The sequence below is a fragment of the Andrographis paniculata genome, unplaced genomic scaffold (genome assembly GCF_009805555.1).
Source record: "Andrographis paniculata isolate CXL003 unplaced genomic scaffold, ASM980555v1 Contig50END, whole genome shotgun sequence".
Classification (NCBI taxonomy): domain Eukaryota; kingdom Viridiplantae; phylum Streptophyta; class Magnoliopsida; order Lamiales; family Acanthaceae; genus Andrographis; species Andrographis paniculata.
Window position 1 is genome coordinate 1,674,314 of NW_026137585.1, and position 18,389 is coordinate 1,692,702.

Here is an 18,389-nt window from a genome sequence, read left to right on the forward strand (position 1 = left end):
ATCATATTTTCAAAAATATTGCACAGAATCCCTTAAACCACACGTGCGTTATAACAATATAATAACTAACGCCGCTTGTTAGCCAACAAAATATAGGTAAAAAACCATACCTAGCTCGGTATTAAGCACCCGTATATAGATATTTTGCTTCGAATCAATTCTTGGAAGATATCTAGTATCAACAAGTTCATCGAACCACATCAAGCACCCGATGTCGCCATTTGTGATGTACGGATTAGCATATGCCGTGCAGCTGCAGTTTCTGAGGCACAATGATCTGCACTCGGCGAGGCTCAGACTAACATTTAATCGGTACCTCAACATATCGGGATATTTGACTCCCATAACCTCAAGAAAACCATGTTTTTCGATATGATCACAGTTCATTGGCGAAGTTCGAGTGCATCCTCCCGACCAATCTTGTAAAAGCCAATCTTTTTTATGTTTCGGGACATAACCTTTTAGGCATTCGCATATTATTCCTGCGCCGGTCGTGCACATGCCGAAAGAACCACATTTTCCATACTCATCACAAGGATCTTGAGGAATAGAATTCAAGATTATCCAATCATCCTTTCGAGCATTCAATCCTAAATGCTGAATAAAACCAGACTTCTGTAATGTTATTCTTACAAAAGTCGAATTCTCATGAGCTAAAGACATGGATATCAGTCTTTCTTGCCTGAAAATTGTTTCGAGCTTGAAAAGCGGAGTAGGAAATGGCGGCGCGCCACCGAAATAAATCCCATTCCATGTCCCGGTTCGATACATTTTTTTTCCCTTCTTCAACAACACCACATCAGGCAAGCCTTTGTTTTCGATCTTTACAATGATGTCTCCTCGAGAAGGATCTGTCGAAGTTTTCCATGATGTTAAATACTTCTCTACGCCGGCTTCAATGTCGTCGACAAACTTCAGTCCTGGTAAGATCGTGTCTGTTGGATAATCGAAGCTCTGCCAAGCATGCCTTTTGAATAAATTTTCGCGATTTTCCCCTGTAAGAACAACCAAGTTCCCGGTATCCATTAGCTGCAAACTTGCATTAAACACATGTCCTGATGAATTCGTCGACCAGATGGTTCCTCGACTGTTGCTTATCACTATGTAGCCTTGTCTAGCTATGGCTAGTTGCAGGCCATTTGAATCGGCTATCGGATTGTTCCGGTTAGCGACCCAAACGACGACGTCCGGCGTGTTTCTGTACCATATTCCCATGAATCTGTTCTTGGACTGTCCGAGAGAGAAAAATCCCATCTCGAACATTTGGTTCGAAGAAATTAATGTCTGTCCAAGAACAAGAGTTTGGTTCGGAAAAAGAGTGTCTGATCCAATAGAGAATTTAGCAATGGCGAAGGAATAGGCATAAAGGATTATAATCAAGTTGTGTTGCATCATTTTCCAGATCAAACAAATACCAAGATACCTAGAAATTAAAAGTAGTGTTTGAACCTTTGAAATCATCAAGTTCTTCAAAACTCTTATTATATAGTCAACCCTGCCAGTAAAACTCGGAAAACAAGATGTCCCGACTCTAATAATTTTGTATTAGTCAACCAACAATGATCTTAAAAGAAAAGGTGCTATCATTCAATTGCTTCAATCAATTAAATATTTGGTCCATTCGGATTCACGGGTGACTCCCGTTTGTAGATAAATAAACAAATTACGAATATTTTTAACGATTTATAGTTTTAGATGAGACAACCATTTAAATCATCTAATTCGACATCCGGGCTTGAGTTTGATGCACTTTTTATTTATAGTAGTGTGTTTGTTTGTTTGTAGGATTTTGACAAAATTCTACTATTTATCCAAAAAAAAATTTCCCCTACAACTATTCAAATTCAAAATTTTTACTATTCAAATTCCAATCCAAAATTCAATCATCCAAACAAACACACCCTAACTAACTTTTTACACTCTTTAAATTTATATTCTTCAAACTACTAACAAACTCAATAATCAATCAAAATAATATATTTATTAAAATTTGTGCTGAGTTAACAACTACTTTTCAACTCATAGTGAGGAGTTAAATCAGTAGAAGTCTTCCTAGGGTGAGTTAAATGTCAAATTTGAGCCAAGTCAAGTAAATTAGGGAGGCTATTTGATGGCAAAAAATAAAATAAAATAAAATAATTTGCTTATCCACTCAACAAAATTAGTGTCCAAAAGTCAGAAAATAATTTTCAATACAAGTTCACAATAATAAATCGGTTACTGTCTATCGTATGGTCTAAACAGAAACAATAAAAGAATTTGGAATTCTTCAATTTAGAAAGCGAAATAACCACATCTCATCGTGTCATTCTTTTTAAAAAAAAAAAAACGATTATTCATCTTAATTTTATTTTAAATATTTTAATTTTAATTAAATTAATTAGTTATTTTAATTTTAATTTAGAATAATTTATATTACTATAAGTTAATTATTTTTACTTTTAATTATCTATTAATTATATCCTAAATTTTCGTATCTACAGTGACCAAAATACCGAACGGAGGTAGTATAAAATTGAACATATTAATTAAACTAATAAGAAATGGTATTAGAGCAAACTAATCCCATTAATTAATTATGACTATATATATATATATTGATAATTGGTCAACTAGTTGATCCATCAAATCAAAATCACATCGCCGGCGAATTTCAGTAATTAATAAAATTTTATTTAATATTTTTAATGAAAATTAAGGAATAGTAATATATTTTTAGAAAGTATTGTTTTTTTTTTTTTTAAAATAATAATTAATTAATTTTCTATTATGTAATTCTTAAGATTTTATGTTTTCTTATAAATTATCACTAGAAATTACTAATTAAACACATCCCTATAGTATATTTTTTCTGTATTTTAATTTTGATTTTTGTAGTAAAATTATTTTTAAATATAATACTTTATATTAACATTTTTTTTTTATAATTTTTGTTGATTAGAATATAATAAACATTAGATAAAAGTTAATATCAATGCAGTATTTTTTATAAAATAGAACATAATATTTTGAATATAATATAAATATTTGGAAAACATTAACTAAAAACAAAGATTCTTGGAAAAAAAAAAATTTACTCTCGTGACAAATAATCACGACAAATCACTTCAATATAAAACATATAGTTCTGATATCATGTTAATTATTTAAATCACGTCTCACCTACACAGATACGTATCATTAATTTATTTATTTATATACGAAACTCAACCAACTAATACATTGGATTGGATTAAAATTAGCTGCTTGAAAATTAAGAGGGAGTGGGGATAAGAAGAAGAACACTCTATGAATCTACAATGTACATACACACCTGAGCAAAAGCATTATCTCAGCAATGGCATCTTCTTCATCTGGCCTCTAGATCAGTCATGCTCATTGTTCCATTCTCACATTCTCCACTAGTTGAGGTGTAACTTCTCACAACATCCGAACCCGCGTCGATAAAAAATCCGGGCTCCTTCGGTTCAGGCAACAGTCCTTCATCAGTAGCCAACATGGAATACACAGATATCATGTCGGGTCTATCCTCTGCGTACCGTTGTACACACAGCAACCCGATTTGTATGCACCGCTTCACTTGAGATTCGATGAATGTGTCCGTTAGACATTCATCCAACAGCTCCAAAGTCTTGTTTTCTTTCCACAGCAACCAAGCCTGTTGCAGTTTTCATTACATATTAAGCCAATGTAGCTTAAGAGAGTTAGTAGTCAGAAGGAATGTTCTTTTACCCGTGCCAAAAGACCGTAGTGCTGATGGCAATTGGCATAGCCGCGGTTTTTTTTCCCACTCAATGTCTCGAGCAATATGACACCAAGGCTAAAGATGTCGGACTTCACGGAGAATTTTCCAGCAACTGCATATTCTGGAGACATATAGCCGCTGCATAAAAGTATCGATCCATAAGGTCTTTGTGAAGATAAGTAATTCTGTTTGAGATTGAAGAAAGCTTACTATGAGCCGACAACTTTTCTAGTTCTTGCAGTAGCTTCATCTTCTTCGAAAGGCCTTGCCATGCCAAAGTCTGAAATTTTTGGATTTAGATTCCCATCTAGCAAAATGTTGCTTGTTTTGAGATCGCGGTGTATAATTTTTAATCTAGAATCATGATGGAGATATAGCAATCCTCTCGCGATTCCCATGATAATGTTGAACCGCTTAGGCCATGTCAAATGTGTCCTTCGATTTCGATCTGCACAAGATTCCATATTAGATAGCATCATTGAAATTTTACCCAAAAAGATAATGATGAAACTGAAAACAAAAATGAAACTTAGGATGTACCAAAAACAAAGGTATTCAAGCTTTTGTTTGGTAGTAATTCGTAAATTAGTATCTTTTCATCTTTTTCGATGCAACAGCCGAGAAGCCTAACAAGGTTTCTGTGCTGAAGTTTAGCAATCAAGGTAACTTCATTCTTGAACTCTGCAAAACCCTGCTCGGAATTTCTTGACAATCTTTTGATGGCTACTTCTACTTCAGCAGATAACATGCCCTGATCAAATAACAGAATAAGAATCTTGATGCCGAAAATCCTCTGTTTGCTTATGTTTTCAAACATGTTTTCTCACTATGCATAAAAGTTCTCACTAAAAAAAATCACATTCAAAATTGTTTTTTCATTTAAAATATTGAATCAACAAATTTATTCTCATTTCAAAACATTTCAGCTAATACTTATTTTGTATTCAACTTTTTATTCTTCCCAAACCAATCTAGAACTCCAAAGTACTTTTGAAATATATCTAAACGCTATACCTTATAAACAGGGCCAAAACCACCTTCCCCAATAATATTATCTGTGGAGAAGTTGTTGGTTGCTGTCATTATCGTCGAAAACTTATATAAAGGTAACTCCACATCCTCCACAGTTTTTTCTACAGTATATGGAAACAATGAACCAAATTCAGTGTCGGAATCCAAAAGTTAATAAGCGAATTTCTATGCCTCTGCTTTAGAGGTTAAATTTTCTCACCTTTCCTTGATTGTCTTGACATATATTGAATACCTATGTTAACAAAAGATGAGACAGTAACTCCAGAAACAATTCCTATCACTAGTATCATGATTGACCAGCTCTTCTCCTTCGCCTCCTTCTGTATGGCAGTGAGAGAATCTAAAAGGAAAAAAAACATGAACCTTCATTAGTGGTAGATAAGTATTAATCTGTGTGTTTTCTCAAATGTATTTAGACATGTAGGAAGCTCTCAATAAAAGCTATACTAAAGAACTCCCAAAAGTTAATGAACAAGAAGCAACGCCTATGGAGTCGAAGAATGTAACATTTAAAAGGAGAGCGAGAATGTAAAACTTTCACTTAAGCTCCTTCCTACACAGCTAACTTTCTAACATTTATGTACCATTGCACTATAAATAGCATGCCTTCGATTTCACAATTCAGTTGGAATAATATGTGACCTGAAGCATCTTAATTTGCAGAAAAAGCATATATTGTACAATGATTTGCCACGATTAATTCAAGATACCAAGGAATTATGGATAAAGACTTACCTAATTCTGATTTCCGCAGCCGTATGTACATTTTTTGCTTGTTATTTGGTGTAGAAAGGTATCTAGTATCAATGAGTTCTCCAAACCAGATCAAGCAGCCAGTGCTTCCTTCAGTTATGTATGGATTAGTATATGCTACACAACTGCAGTCTCTTAAGCACGCCGTTTTGCATTCTTTAAGGCTCATGCTCTTGTTTAACCGGACCTGTAATGTATCAGGATACTTTATTCCTGTAACCTCAAAAAAATCATGATCTTCAATCTGGCAATCTAATGGTGATGCTCGAGTACATCCTCCAGACCAATCTTGAAGGTCCCAATCTTCTGGAAACTTTGGGGTGTATCCCATCAAACACTGGCATTTTATTGTAACCCCAAATGTGCATACCCCGAAAGGACCACACTTCCCATATTCATCACATGAATCTAGTGGATTTGCATAGGTAGGATTCCACTTATTTTTTCCAGAATTCAGAAGGAAATGACTGGATGAACCTGATTTATCAAGTACTACTCTTTGGGGATTTGTGGTCTCATATGGAATTGAAAATGATATCAATTTTCCTTCTTCGAAAACTATTTCTGGTTTGTAAATTGGATTGGGAAATGGTGGTGTTCCACTAAAATAATGCCCATTCCATGCTCCAGTTCGATGCACTATCTGTGACCCCTTGAAAATTACCGAATCGGCCAAGCCCTTGTTGGTTAGCCTAAGACAGAAATCGCCAGGGGAAGGATCATCTGAACTTCTCCATGATGTTAAATTCTTCTCCTTACCAACATCAGGATTGTAAACCAACTTCATTCCTGGCAATAATGTGTCCGTTGGAAAATCAAAACTCTGCCACAACTGTATAAAGCTCTCCTTTGTCTTTTCCACAAGAACCAGGTTTCCAGTATCCAGGAGTTGTAAAATTGGAAAGGACACCAATCCAAAAGAACTTGTTGACCATATAATCCCCCGAGCGTTAGCTATAGCAAGAGCTCCATGTCCAAGTATGGTCAAGTGGAGACCTTCTGGATCTCTGATGGGATCGTTTCTGTTTGCAACCCAAACAACCACGTCGGGCGTGCATGTGTGCCATATCCCCAAGAATTTGTTCTTGGATACACCAGGGGAAAAGAACCCCATCTCGAACATGTGGTTTGGAGATACCAAAGTCTGCCCATCCACAATAGTTTGGTTAGCCAAAAGTGTATCCAGCCCAAAAGAGAAGTTAAAGAAGATGAAGAAATGAACTAATGAGCAGAGAATCAAAATTGATTGGTAACTCTCCATAATTGCCCCAGAACAGAAGATGAAGCTATATCTAACAGTGACCCTTAAATGCTGGTAAGTTTCTAGAGAATCCAAATGAAAATTAAACTCTATACGATCATGATTGTTTTGCAGTATGAACACCAAATACATGTGAGAATTAAAAATTGAATTCTTGAATTAATGCTTCATATTTGACCAAAAGAATTAATTTACTTTCTCCCTTTTCCTTAGTCACATCAAAACATAGAGAAATTAACATCAGTGCTTCCAAACAGTTATGGCTTTTTCAAATGAATGACTTTTCAACAATAGACAAACTGTGTTTAAAATTGTATCTGGTCACGATTAACTGTCATGAGTCAAAAAGAGGCTTCCTCGTTGAATATTCGAATGTACTATTAACGATTACAAACTCAAATTACAATGCTCGTTTCTGTCGACAGGAAATGTGTACTACAAAATATTTTCGCCATTTGCAGATTCTATGTAAATGAATTGATTATCAAGCAAGCGTATGGCTACTGCATTCAGCAGCGGAAGAGGTAGATTCTCACTTGTCAAAAGTGTAAGATTTTTATGTCCTGGCAAGGGTTTTTTGTCCAATTGTACAAACAAGGAAGCGATATTTTCGATTACCTGGACCGAAGAAACCTAGTTTCGAAATCGTCGGCATCATTCTATCGCTTGATTTCCTTAGAACAGTCTCAGACATGGAGGCATGGCGACGAATCATCGGAAATGCGGCGATTGTTCAATTGAGTCTGTAGTGTTGGGAAAATCTTCAGCTAAAAACATCAACCCCGTTGAGTCGTTCGTCCGATTGACCGGATGCCATATCCACGAGGATTAAGCTGATTAATTTTTTACTCTAGCAGTCAAAAGTCGCCAAATATTCGGATTTCCATTGAACAATTTCCTTTCTAATCTTGACCATTTCCATTCAAATAAAAGGTGTTTTTTATATGGCGTAAAATGGCTGCTAATATAAACAATATTTTTCTGCATACCTGCTTTTGACACAAATATTAGTACTATTATGAGGTAGGATCTCGAGGCGACACGGTTTGAACCCTTAACATCAAGATCATATGTCCAATCTTCATACCACCGTGCCATTTATTACTATACAAAACAAGCAACATTTTGGTAGATGGGAATCTAAATCCAAAAATTTCAGACTTTGGCATGGCAAGGCCTTTCGAAGAAGATGAATCTACTTCAAGAACTACAAAAGTTCTCGGCTCCTTGTAAGCTTTCTTCAATCTCAAACAGATGTACTTATTTTCACAATGTCCTTATGGATCGATATTTTTATGCAACGGCTATATGTCTCCAGAATATGCAGTAGCTGGAAAATTCTCGGCGAAGTACGACATCTTTAGCCTTGGTGTCATATTGCTCGAGACATTGAGTGGGAAAAAAAACCGCAGCTTTGCCAATTGCCATCAGCATTACGGTCTTTTGGCACGCGTAAAAGAACATTATTTCTGATTACTAACTCTCTTATGCTACATTGGCTTTCGACATTTGCAAAACTAACAAAACTTAATGTGTAATGAACACTGCAAATACTTTGGAGCTGTTGGATGAATGCCTAATGGACACAATTATCGAATCTCAAGCTAACCGATGCATACAAATCGGGTTGCTATGTGTTCAACGATACACGGACGATAGACCAGACATGATGTCTGTGTATTCCATGTTGGCTACTGATGAAGGACTACTGCCCGAACCGTAGGAGCGTGGATTTTTTATCGACATGGGTTCGGATGCTGTGAGAAGTTTCGCTTCAAATAGTGTTGAATATGAGAATGGAACAATGAGCATTTCTGATTTAGAAGCAAGATGAAGAAGCCATTGTTGATTAAGTTTTTGCTCAGGCGTGTGAAGAGTTGTTGATTAAGTTTTTGGTCAGGCTTGTAAATACAGTGTAGATTCAATAGCATGTATTTTTTTGAAAATTTGAAATTTAAATTTGAGATTTAAATAGTAAAAATTTTAAATTATCGTAGAACATAATATAAATAAAGTAAACAATGTGACCATCTATTTAAAGATATATTGAAGTGGAAAGAAAAAATGTTATTTAAATAATATTTTAATTCTACCGATAAATTTCGAATTACAATAAAGAAGACCTAAAGTCGCAAAACAATTTACAAATACTCACATGAAGAGTCGCTGTTTGATACAACACGACTTATCCGAGTGACCCACGCCGCCTCCCGCAAAGCTGCCGTCATAAGGAAGGTCGAGAGCTCGCAGTGAAAACAAACACCTGCAAAACGCCAACCAACATCCCCTCAGAGCGCTGCCATTACTTGCCTCCTCTCTCACGTTACTGGGTGTAAGGGCAAGGAATAATCCCATCGCTTGAAAACCCTCTTCTCATTTCTCTCTGGAAGCTTCCGCTGCTTGCAGAGGTAGGGAGTCTAAGCGAGCGACTTCTACTATCGGAAACGCCATGGAGTCGCTGCGGTCGAATCTGTCGCGGGTTCGGATCCCGGAGCCGACCAATCGCATTTACAAGGAAGAATGCTGTATTTCTTTTGATACTCCGGTATGCTTTTGATTTTTTTTTGCACTCTGTTCGATGTATGCCGTTGTGAATGATGTTTTGCGTGAGGTTTATGAGCTTTTCTTTGCTTGGAGTTGACTTGCGTGACTGGCGGATTTGGGATTTTCCTCAATTCGTGCGTTGCAGTTGTTTTCTTTGCTCTTTTGGCTTTGTTTATGAATTAGGGTTTATCTTTTGTGTGATGCAATGCATAATTTCGTTTCACATATTGTTCAATTTTCGTTTGTATTGACAGAAATCAGATGGGGGGTTGTTTGTGGATATGAATTCCTTTCTGGCATTTGGAAAAGATTATGTACGTTGGAACTTTGAGAAGACTGGAAACCCTGTTTATCTGCACATAACGGAGACACAGAAACTGGCGTCTGAGGATAGGCCATCAAAGAAGCCAACGCGTCTAGCCATAGGTAAATTTCCTTCTACTGTGTAATCGAAAGGTTTTCATTTGTAGGTTTAATGTAATTCTCATTGAATGTTGGTTTATACTAATAGCTTGCTTGGGATTTGAGTTTGTTTTGAATTTATTAATGTTGTCTCTCCCAGATGAATGAAATATTTTGCATTTTATGTGATGTTTGGTTATACTTTACTCTTTGATTTGTGTTTGAAAGCTTCTACAAAATCGCTTCTATTTATGTGTTTATAGGCATCGAAGGAGGATTTGATAACAATGATCCAGTGTACGAACCAAGCTATGAAATAGTTGTTCTACCAGAGTATGTCACTCTTCCCTTTCCATCAGTGGAGTTGCCAGAAAAGGTATCTATCCTTTGTTTGTATTACATATATGTGTTTTGGCAAATAATATTTATATACAGACTTATTAGTATTTGTTTTTCCCTTTCTTCTATTACTTCTAATCACTGTTTATACTTAATTGTATTTTCAGGTTAGATTAGCAGTTGATTCTGTCATTATGAATGTGGGTGCGGAAAAGAAAGAGCAAGTAGCTTCTTGGACCGCAGAAACAAAAATCCCTAGCAAACATGCCATGGATTTGAAACAGCTGGACAATGGAGTCACTGTTCCTCCATCTGGTTGGAAATGTGAGAAATGTGATAAGACTGACAATCTTTGGTTGAATTTAACGGATGGATCTATCCTCTGTGGTAGAAGAAATTGGGATGGAAGTGGGGGTAACAACCATGCCGTTGAGCATTATAGTGTATGCAAATATCCTTTGGCTGTGAAGCTTGGAACTATAACGGCTGATTTAGAGGTTGCAGGTAATGCGTGCTTTCTCTCCATTCTTAATCTTCCTTGTTACATTTCATTGTAGTTTTGGTGCTTTCTAGGAAAACAATAGTTTAGGTCATTGATAGAGAATCCAGTACTTAGTGAGATCACCGTATTACCCTCTTCATCATGTGATGCATTCCTTGGCATTTGAACCAAGTTAGTACTATGATGGATGATGTATTTCTGTTTGATTTTCTTCTCTTTCCATTAACATGTTGTGAAAAGTCTCACCCTCGGATTCTGACTTGTGGTTCCATATATGAATAACTAATTACTAAGGGCTATAGGTCTGGTATTTGTTCAGCACAAATACTAAAAGCAATTCACATTATTCTAGCAACCATTGTTTGGTTGATGGGTTATAAGATTCTTGATTCGACTTTAGTTTTACTAAATTGAAAAAATAAATAATGTTAACTGTGGGAGTCTTCACTTTGTATTTTCGAATGAATGTGTTCTTTTATGTTAGGTATGAGAGTCGTGTCAGTATTTAATTGTTGACTTTCGTAAGTAGATAGAGTATATATATTATATACATTGTATGAGAGTGTATATAGATGAAAAATTAAACTATATGCTTTGTTACTTTATTTCATTCATAATCATGAAGTTTAAATTTTGGCAGCTCAGATGTTTTCTCTTATGAAGAGGATGCAAGCGTTTTTGATCCACTTCTGGCACAACACCTTCAACATTTTGGCATTGACTTTTCATCCTTGCAAAAAGTAAGAAGTTAGAATACATGGAGTTCGTTCTATTGTTGGTTCCATGCCACAGTCAACAGGGCTGACAGAATTAAATATATATAGCTTTAAAGATGTTGCTTTCTAAAATCATTGCAAGATGTTCCACATTAAAGGCATTTAGTCTATATATTATTTTTAAACAACAATTTTGTAGTATCGTTTCTCCAATCTGAGAAGTGTGGGGCTGAAGCTTTCCTAGCCATATGATTTCCCTCTGGAGGGAACCTTTTGATGAGGCTCTCTCTATTCTTTTGTTTCTTCCATTAAACTCGTGACACTCTAGTTTCATTTCCTAGTCAGAAGAATGGGCTACAGCTCTCTATGCCATATAATTTTATTTATTTTGTTTTTATATTTTCTGGATTATTCCTTTCCTAGGGATTTCCTTAATTCTTCAACTTCTTAAAATCACAAATTTCTAATTTCCTTTCCTGGTCTGAGAAGCATGGGACTAGAGCTTTTGGTGCCGTTAGCCCCCCTTAACTTTTTTCTTCCCCTAGACACTCCCAAAATAAATATATATTGTTGGTTTGAGATTGCTGTTGTTATCATCTGCAATAGATGCTCATGCTACTTGTTTATATTATCATCATTGGTATGAATCATGTAATTGATGTTGTTAATATGTTAGACTGAAATGACTACTGCTGAAAGAGAGCTTGATCATAACACCAATTTTGACTGGAATCGTATTCAAGAGAATGGAGAGGATGTTGAGCCACTTTTTGGACCTGGTTACACAGGACTTAAGAATCTTGGAAACAGGTTTATCAGAATTATATTATTATTATTATAGTTCATCACTGTGTCATTGCTTGCATGTTCATTGACTCTTTGCTTTGCAGTTGTTATTTGGCTGCAACTATGCAAGTTGTGTTCTCTACACGTGGTTTCTGTTCAAGGTTAGATCTGATCATTTTTCTCTGGGATCAATTAGCTTTTGGTAGCAATGAGGCGTTTTTATCCATGACATGGGGAATAATTTATCTGTTTGATTGTGATTTTGTTTGTAGGTACTATTTGACTCAAAGCTTGAAAGGTGCTTTTAGTACGGCTCCTGCTGATCCAACTGTGGATTTAAACATGCAATTGTAAGTGATCATCCCTTTTTTAACTTAAAAAATACTGAATAGATAGAGTTCATTCTTGGATATAGCTGTTAGATTGGGAACTTGTGATGGGATTTCATTTCCGTTTTGCACGTAATAGTTCACATCTTCTTGTGCACAATTCTCTCAATAATGTTACCTATTTGCGAAAAAAATTTGTCGGTTTTCTGCAATAATGATGGATGTCCTGGTACCATCTTGATCATCAGATGATGAAACATCCTTTCGTCATTGTAATAGTTGGGCATAACGGTCTTATTTAAGATAATGATACGAATAACCTTTACATATACATGTAGAGCGCCAGTTGCTGATGAATCCACTTCACTAATTTATTTGTTAACACATCTCTGTTTACTCACAGAACAAAGTTAGCTCATGGATTGCTTTCCGGAAAATATTCCATCCTAGCATCCAAGGTACGTCATCGTCATTCTATTTTTCCTTTATTCTATGATACTGTGGTTAAAATTAATAATGCTGCAACTCCTACCCTGACAGAAAGATGATGCTGGAGACGCTACCTTAATGGATGTAAGCAATTTTTAGTTCCATATCCATGTTTTTATATTTGGCCTTGCAACTTTATAGTTCATATAATTTGAGGTTAATAAATATTTTAACTGCTTCAACGAGTCATACTATGGTTCTTGAATTCTGGTTGTTCTGCCGTAATCCCCAGAAACAAGAAGGAATTCCTCCTCGAATGTTCAAGTCTGTAATTGCTGCTAAACATCCTGAATTTTCTACAATGAGACAACAGGTATGTTTACAGCAACATATTGCTCTTAATAAGTAGCTGATTAATAATGAGCACAAAGCCCTTTTAGGTCAATCCTTGTTGACTTTTTGTAAGTGAGTAAAGTATATAACTATATATTTTATATGTATTGGGTGACTGTATATATTGTATTTTTTGGTAATATTAATTGGAAAGTTAGTTTCACTCAGATACTGTATGCTTGGTTGGGTGGATAATATCTAGTATCTACAACTCAATTGTATACATGCTAGATTAGTTTGGCCTAACTATCGGATATATATAGTGTTTTCTATTCTTGTTTTTGGCTTTCATTGTGAATTATGATGTTTACTTCATCAGTTTTTGTAACTCAAATATGTTATATGCTAGAGAAATTGTGAGCGCTGCAATTCATTCTTTTATTACTTGGCTCTCGCTAATTTGTCTAAAATTATTGCTTTTGCAATCAGTATTGGTGATTGACAAGAAAATTTTATTTAGGATGCTCTAGAGTTCTTCCTGCATTTTATTGACCAAGTTGAGAGGACTAACAATGGTAACCCCAACAATGATCCCTCGAGGAGTTTCAAGTTTGGCATTGAAGAGCGATTACAATGCCCCTCTGGAAAAGTTGCCTATAACAAGCGATGTGACTATATTCTTTCCCTAAATATTCCGCTCCACAAGGCCACAAACAAAAGTTAGTTCTGCACACTTTTGAAAGCTTATTGATGAAAGCAAGTTCTCCTTTTCAACATTATAACGCATTTTGTTGATATGCCAGAAGAATTAGAACAATTTCAAAAACTAAAAGCTGATAAAGATGCAAAGGGTGAAGAACTGTAAGTTGTGACGATCCCTTTATATTTCATTCATGTTGCATTCTACAATAAATATATTGTGTGTGGCAGGTTGACAGATGAAATTGTTCGCCCAAGGGTACAACTTACAGATTGTTTGGGTAGCTTTTCTGCTCCAGAAGAGTTGCATGATTTTTACAGCACAGCTTTGAATGCCAAGACAACTGCGACCAAGTGAGCCCACTACCTCGCTCCCCTCCATCCCTCACTTGGAAACATAAAATGAATATTCAATTTTATTTTTCTTGTAGAGGAGAGTTTAGCTTTCATCTCCCCTTGACATGTGAACATGTTGAAACAATTGAACACGCTATATGGACTTATTAGTAGTTACTAATTAAATCCCACAATCCAGTTAATTATTTTTATTCTTAATTCTTATTATTTTATTTCTTGACAGAACTGCTGGTCTAACTTCATTCCCTGATTATCTGGTATTGCACATGAGAAAATTTGTGCTGGAGGAGGGCTGGGTTCCGAAGAAATTAGGTTCACTCTGTCTTGTACTCCCAATTTTATGTTACCTTCGAATTCAGTGTGCTGATTCTTCTTTTTTTCTTTCCTTCGATGTCTTGTCTGGTTGATGTCATAGATGTCTACATAGATGTTCCAGATACCATAGACATTAACTTTATGCGCAGCAAAGGTCTTCAACCGGGGGAGGAATTGTTACCTGATGGTGGTACGAATATTTCTATTTTATTTTGAGATGCTGGTTGATCATTTTATATCCCACCCTTCCACAAGCGCACGTACGTTGTTATCTTGCACCCTTTGTATGTGTCTGCAGCTCCCGAGGAAGAAGATGTAATGCTTCAACCTAATGATGAAATTGTAAACCAACTTGTGTCTATGGGATTTCCATATCTTCACTGCCAAAAGGCTGCTATCAATACATCCAATACCGGTGTGGAAGAAGCAATGAATTGGCTACTTAATCATATGAATGATCCAGGTGCACATCCTTATTGGCCTTGCAAATCGATTAGTTTATGCAAGTAGTTAATTCCGGGGTCATAAGCCTGCTGCTATTAAATAACTGAATATATTTTTCCAGACATCGACAATCCTGTAACAAAACCACAGAAGAGTGATCCGTTTGTTGATCCCTCAAAAGTTGAGACTTTGATATCCTTTGGTTTTGAGGAAGAAGTTGCCCGGAAGGCTCTACAGGCATCGGTGGGATACTCATGAACAGATTTCGGCTTTCCTCAATGTTAGGTTTATTGTTTTGTAACACCAGCAATGTTCTTTGTAGGGCGGTGATATTGAAAAAGCTACCGAATGGATATTTAATCCTCCTTCTGGCGTGTCGAATATGGATGCCACACCCAGTGGCAGTGACACTTTGGCGGATGCTGCTCTCCCTGATGGACAAGGAAGTTAGTTTGCTTTTCTCCTTTACCGATGTCTTATTGCCTTCCCTAGCTATGTTTTCTCAAACTAGCATTTTTTGTTGCATCTCTCTACAGAGTATCGCCTCCTCGGATTAGTGAGTCACATTGGGACATCTACACACTGCGGGCATTACGTCGCCCACATTTACAAAGATGGCAGGTGGGTGATGTTCAACGACGAAAAAGTCGCAGTCTCTAAAAATCCTCCAATCGACATGGGATACCTGTACTTCTTTGAGAGAATTGATGGTTGAATATTTCCGCCAACATTCTACAAGCAATTAGCCTTGAGGTCTGCGCAAGTATGTGAAACTCCCTCCCTCTCGGTCATAACGATCTACTGAAGTATAACTGCGCTCTTTCGGTGCTTTAGTTTTTTTCATTGAATTAAAGCCTATATATGCCTGTCATTGAGATACATCGCATTCTGCATCTAAATTTAAGAACTGCCGTAGTTTAGTCATCTAGAGGTGTTAATTGAAAATTGTTTCGAAGGCTTGGCTCGAATTGGGTTGATGAAGCTTGAGTTTCTTTTTTTGATCATATTATACTAGTTTGAAATCGGTAAGTGCTCGATTACTATCTAATATTGGCTTGGCTTGAAATGGCATCATCTCTTGCCGAATTATCGTTCTTTTTTAAGAACTCTTAGATAAAGTCTAAAGCTCGAATGGAAAGTTTATTAGGTACATTGCAAGAAGTTTAACAATTGTATTGAGGCAGCTAATTTATGTAGGCATGTTTCCGTTAGAACTTCACTAGCTGTGTTATTGCGCGCAAAGATTTCCCGCCGCTCGATATCGATGGCGGGAAAGTATGATAAAATGTTTCAAAGTAAAGAATTTGTTTGTAGTTTATAATATTTATTTCCTATGTTCGAAATTTTTATTTCAGTTCTTTTATTGTTTGTTAAAATTATGAAGTGTTTATTTATAGTAAATTATTTATCTATTTATAATTTGTATGCTATTAAATTTGGTCGAAAATTTACATGGAGGATATTCGAAGAGTATGCTTAGCGGCGGTTAGACTTTTACATTTAAAAAAAAATAAAATTATTTATGGTATAAGTATTAATTTAATGGATGGAAAAAATATTTTTTAATTAATCTACTTATATTTTTTTATTTGTTATTTCCTTTCAAGTAACCTAATATCTTTTTTCTATATATATACATATTCAAAAAATTAGTTCTTATAAAATTTATTTTTATATTAATATATAATTTATTTATACTATACATATAATTTTCTTTTTTAAATTTATGAGGTAGAAATTGGTAATCAGCTATGGTATATATAATTATGAAAAATTCCAATGAAATACGTGCCAGGTGTTTTTTTTTTTTTTTTGCCTTTTCATAGAGTGACGTGTGCATTTTGGTATTGAAATATACTTTCTTCTGTTCTGCAAAATGTGTGATTATTTGATCGGACACGAATTTTAATAAAAATAAGTACTAATGATTATTTTTTTTCTTTTATAATAAAAAAATACAAAATGTAATAATTTTTTACTTAAGAATATTTTTCAATGACAATTCAAAAAAAATAAAAAATGTGAGTATAAATTTAAACGACAGATGAAGTATTAATTTTTGAAATAATTTTATATTTAATTTGAATTCAATTTTAATCAAATACTAGTCTATTGTATGATCTAAACTTTTAGGTAGGGTACTAGGGTAGGGTGTGTTCAGACTTTGGCGGATTAGGTGAAATTATTTAATTAACACATGGAATATTTAATCATGGCTAATCCAATGGTCCTTACAATACACATTAATGATTTTTTAGTAAAAAATTGATGAATAATTGACAAATATATTTATTATTATTATTTTTTTTTAGAATTTTGTTTCAGTTCTTTTACCAAATAATTATGCATTGTTCTTATATTTTGTATTTGCATGATTGTTTGACTTGGTATTTTATAGAAAATATTGATGCATTTGTTTATTTATTTATTTAAGGAGTGTGAAAAATTGCATGAAAATCAAACTTACAAAATATCTTATGAATTATAATTTCAATTTGTAAAGAATAGTGCATTTTATTAATGTGTATACATAATTTTCACAAATTTATAAAGAATCAAAAGAATAAAAAGTGACTTGCTAAATAAAAAAAGTAAAAAAAGTTTCGAAATTTTATTACATAAATAAAAGAAAAGATTGAATGGAATATTGAAAAGAAGCTGTCCAAATCGATATTATTAATAATTCCAATTTTTTTTAAAAATAATAAAAATTTGATTTTTTGTAAGAAAAATAAATTTAATATAATATTTTTTTTAAAAAAATATTAGATAATTTAAAACGTATATATAAACATTAAATATAACATCTTTAAATAAAATTATTCGATTTGTTTTGTATTTTTAATCGAAAAGTTGGATTGAAAATTTTTAACCAGACGAAGTAATTAATGAGCACATGGATTACATTAAGGATATATTTCGATTATAATTCAAAGGCTAGTGGAAAGATAATATATAAGATGGTTTTAGTATTTTTATTCTTAAAATATAAATTAATTATATATGTAATGATATTTTTATAATTTATGTAACAATTAACTACTCCCTCTGTCTCACATAATTTGTCCTTATTTTCTATTTTAGTCCGTCCTAAGTAATTTATCCATTTTTTTTTGGAAATATAATTATACATTTTAATCTCATTTTAAATTTTAAATTTTATAATTTTTTTAATTTTAATTAAACTATTTAGTTATTTTAATCTTAATCTATAATTATTTTATTATATGATAATTATTTTTACTAATACATTTCTTAATTATTTAACGATCACACTTTACCTAAATTCTAGTACGTACGGACCCATAATACATGGACGGAGTGCTACTTTCTTATTAATGTACAAATTTTTTATAATAAATAAATCTACTAAAATAGTAGTATAACTAAAGAGAGCAACGGT

At 34.3% G+C, this 18,389-nt stretch overlaps 3 protein-coding genes across 4 annotated transcripts in view; 1 reads left to right on the forward strand and 2 right to left on the reverse strand.

The window, feature by feature from the left end:
• LOC127253254 (G-type lectin S-receptor-like serine/threonine-protein kinase At4g27290) overlaps positions 1-1,434 on the reverse strand; it is a 65,386-nt gene extending 63,952 nt beyond the window's left edge. Inside the window, exon 1 of the mRNA XM_051277732.1 lies at positions 111-1,434. Coding sequence (XP_051133689.1) covers positions 111-1,395 — 1,285 coding nt within the window. The 5' untranslated portion in view covers positions 1,396-1,434. The remainder of the gene's footprint in view (positions 1-110) is intronic.
• A 1,699-nt stretch (positions 1,435-3,133) lies between these two features.
• On the reverse strand, positions 3,134-7,703 carry LOC127253255 (G-type lectin S-receptor-like serine/threonine-protein kinase At4g27290). 2 transcript variants are annotated; one of them, XM_051277734.1, is made up of 8 exons: positions 7,410-7,703; positions 5,513-6,674; positions 4,977-5,117; positions 4,760-4,878; positions 4,286-4,496; positions 3,956-4,193; positions 3,733-3,883; positions 3,134-3,658 (listed from the first exon to the last, which is right to left on the reverse strand). In XM_051277734.1, the coding sequence occupies exons 2-8, from the start codon at positions 6,651-6,653 to the stop codon at positions 3,350-3,352; spliced, it is 2,310 nt and encodes a 769-aa protein (XP_051133691.1). In that variant the 5' UTR covers positions 6,654-6,674; positions 7,410-7,703; the 3' UTR covers positions 3,134-3,349. The 2 variants fall into 2 exon arrangements, with proteins under 2 accessions (XP_051133691.1, XP_051133690.1); XM_051277733.1 differs by lacking the exon at positions 7,410-7,703 and having other exon boundaries at positions 5,513-6,845.
• A 1,304-nt stretch (positions 7,704-9,007) lies between these two features.
• LOC127253328 (ubiquitin carboxyl-terminal hydrolase 14) lies at positions 9,008-15,990 on the forward strand. Its single transcript, XM_051277872.1, has 20 exons — positions 9,008-9,336; positions 9,590-9,761; positions 10,001-10,113; positions 10,244-10,580; positions 11,224-11,318; positions 11,971-12,104; positions 12,185-12,241; positions 12,353-12,430; positions 12,813-12,867; positions 12,950-12,982; positions 13,131-13,211; positions 13,692-13,890; positions 13,975-14,032; positions 14,102-14,224; positions 14,451-14,539; positions 14,643-14,732; positions 14,841-15,005; positions 15,108-15,229; positions 15,309-15,432; positions 15,523-15,990. Exons 1-20 carry the CDS (start codon positions 9,241-9,243, stop codon positions 15,699-15,701), a joined length of 2,400 nt encoding a protein of 799 aa, XP_051133829.1. The 5' UTR covers positions 9,008-9,240; the 3' UTR covers positions 15,702-15,990.
• The last annotated feature ends 2,399 nt before the right edge of the window (positions 15,991-18,389 follow it).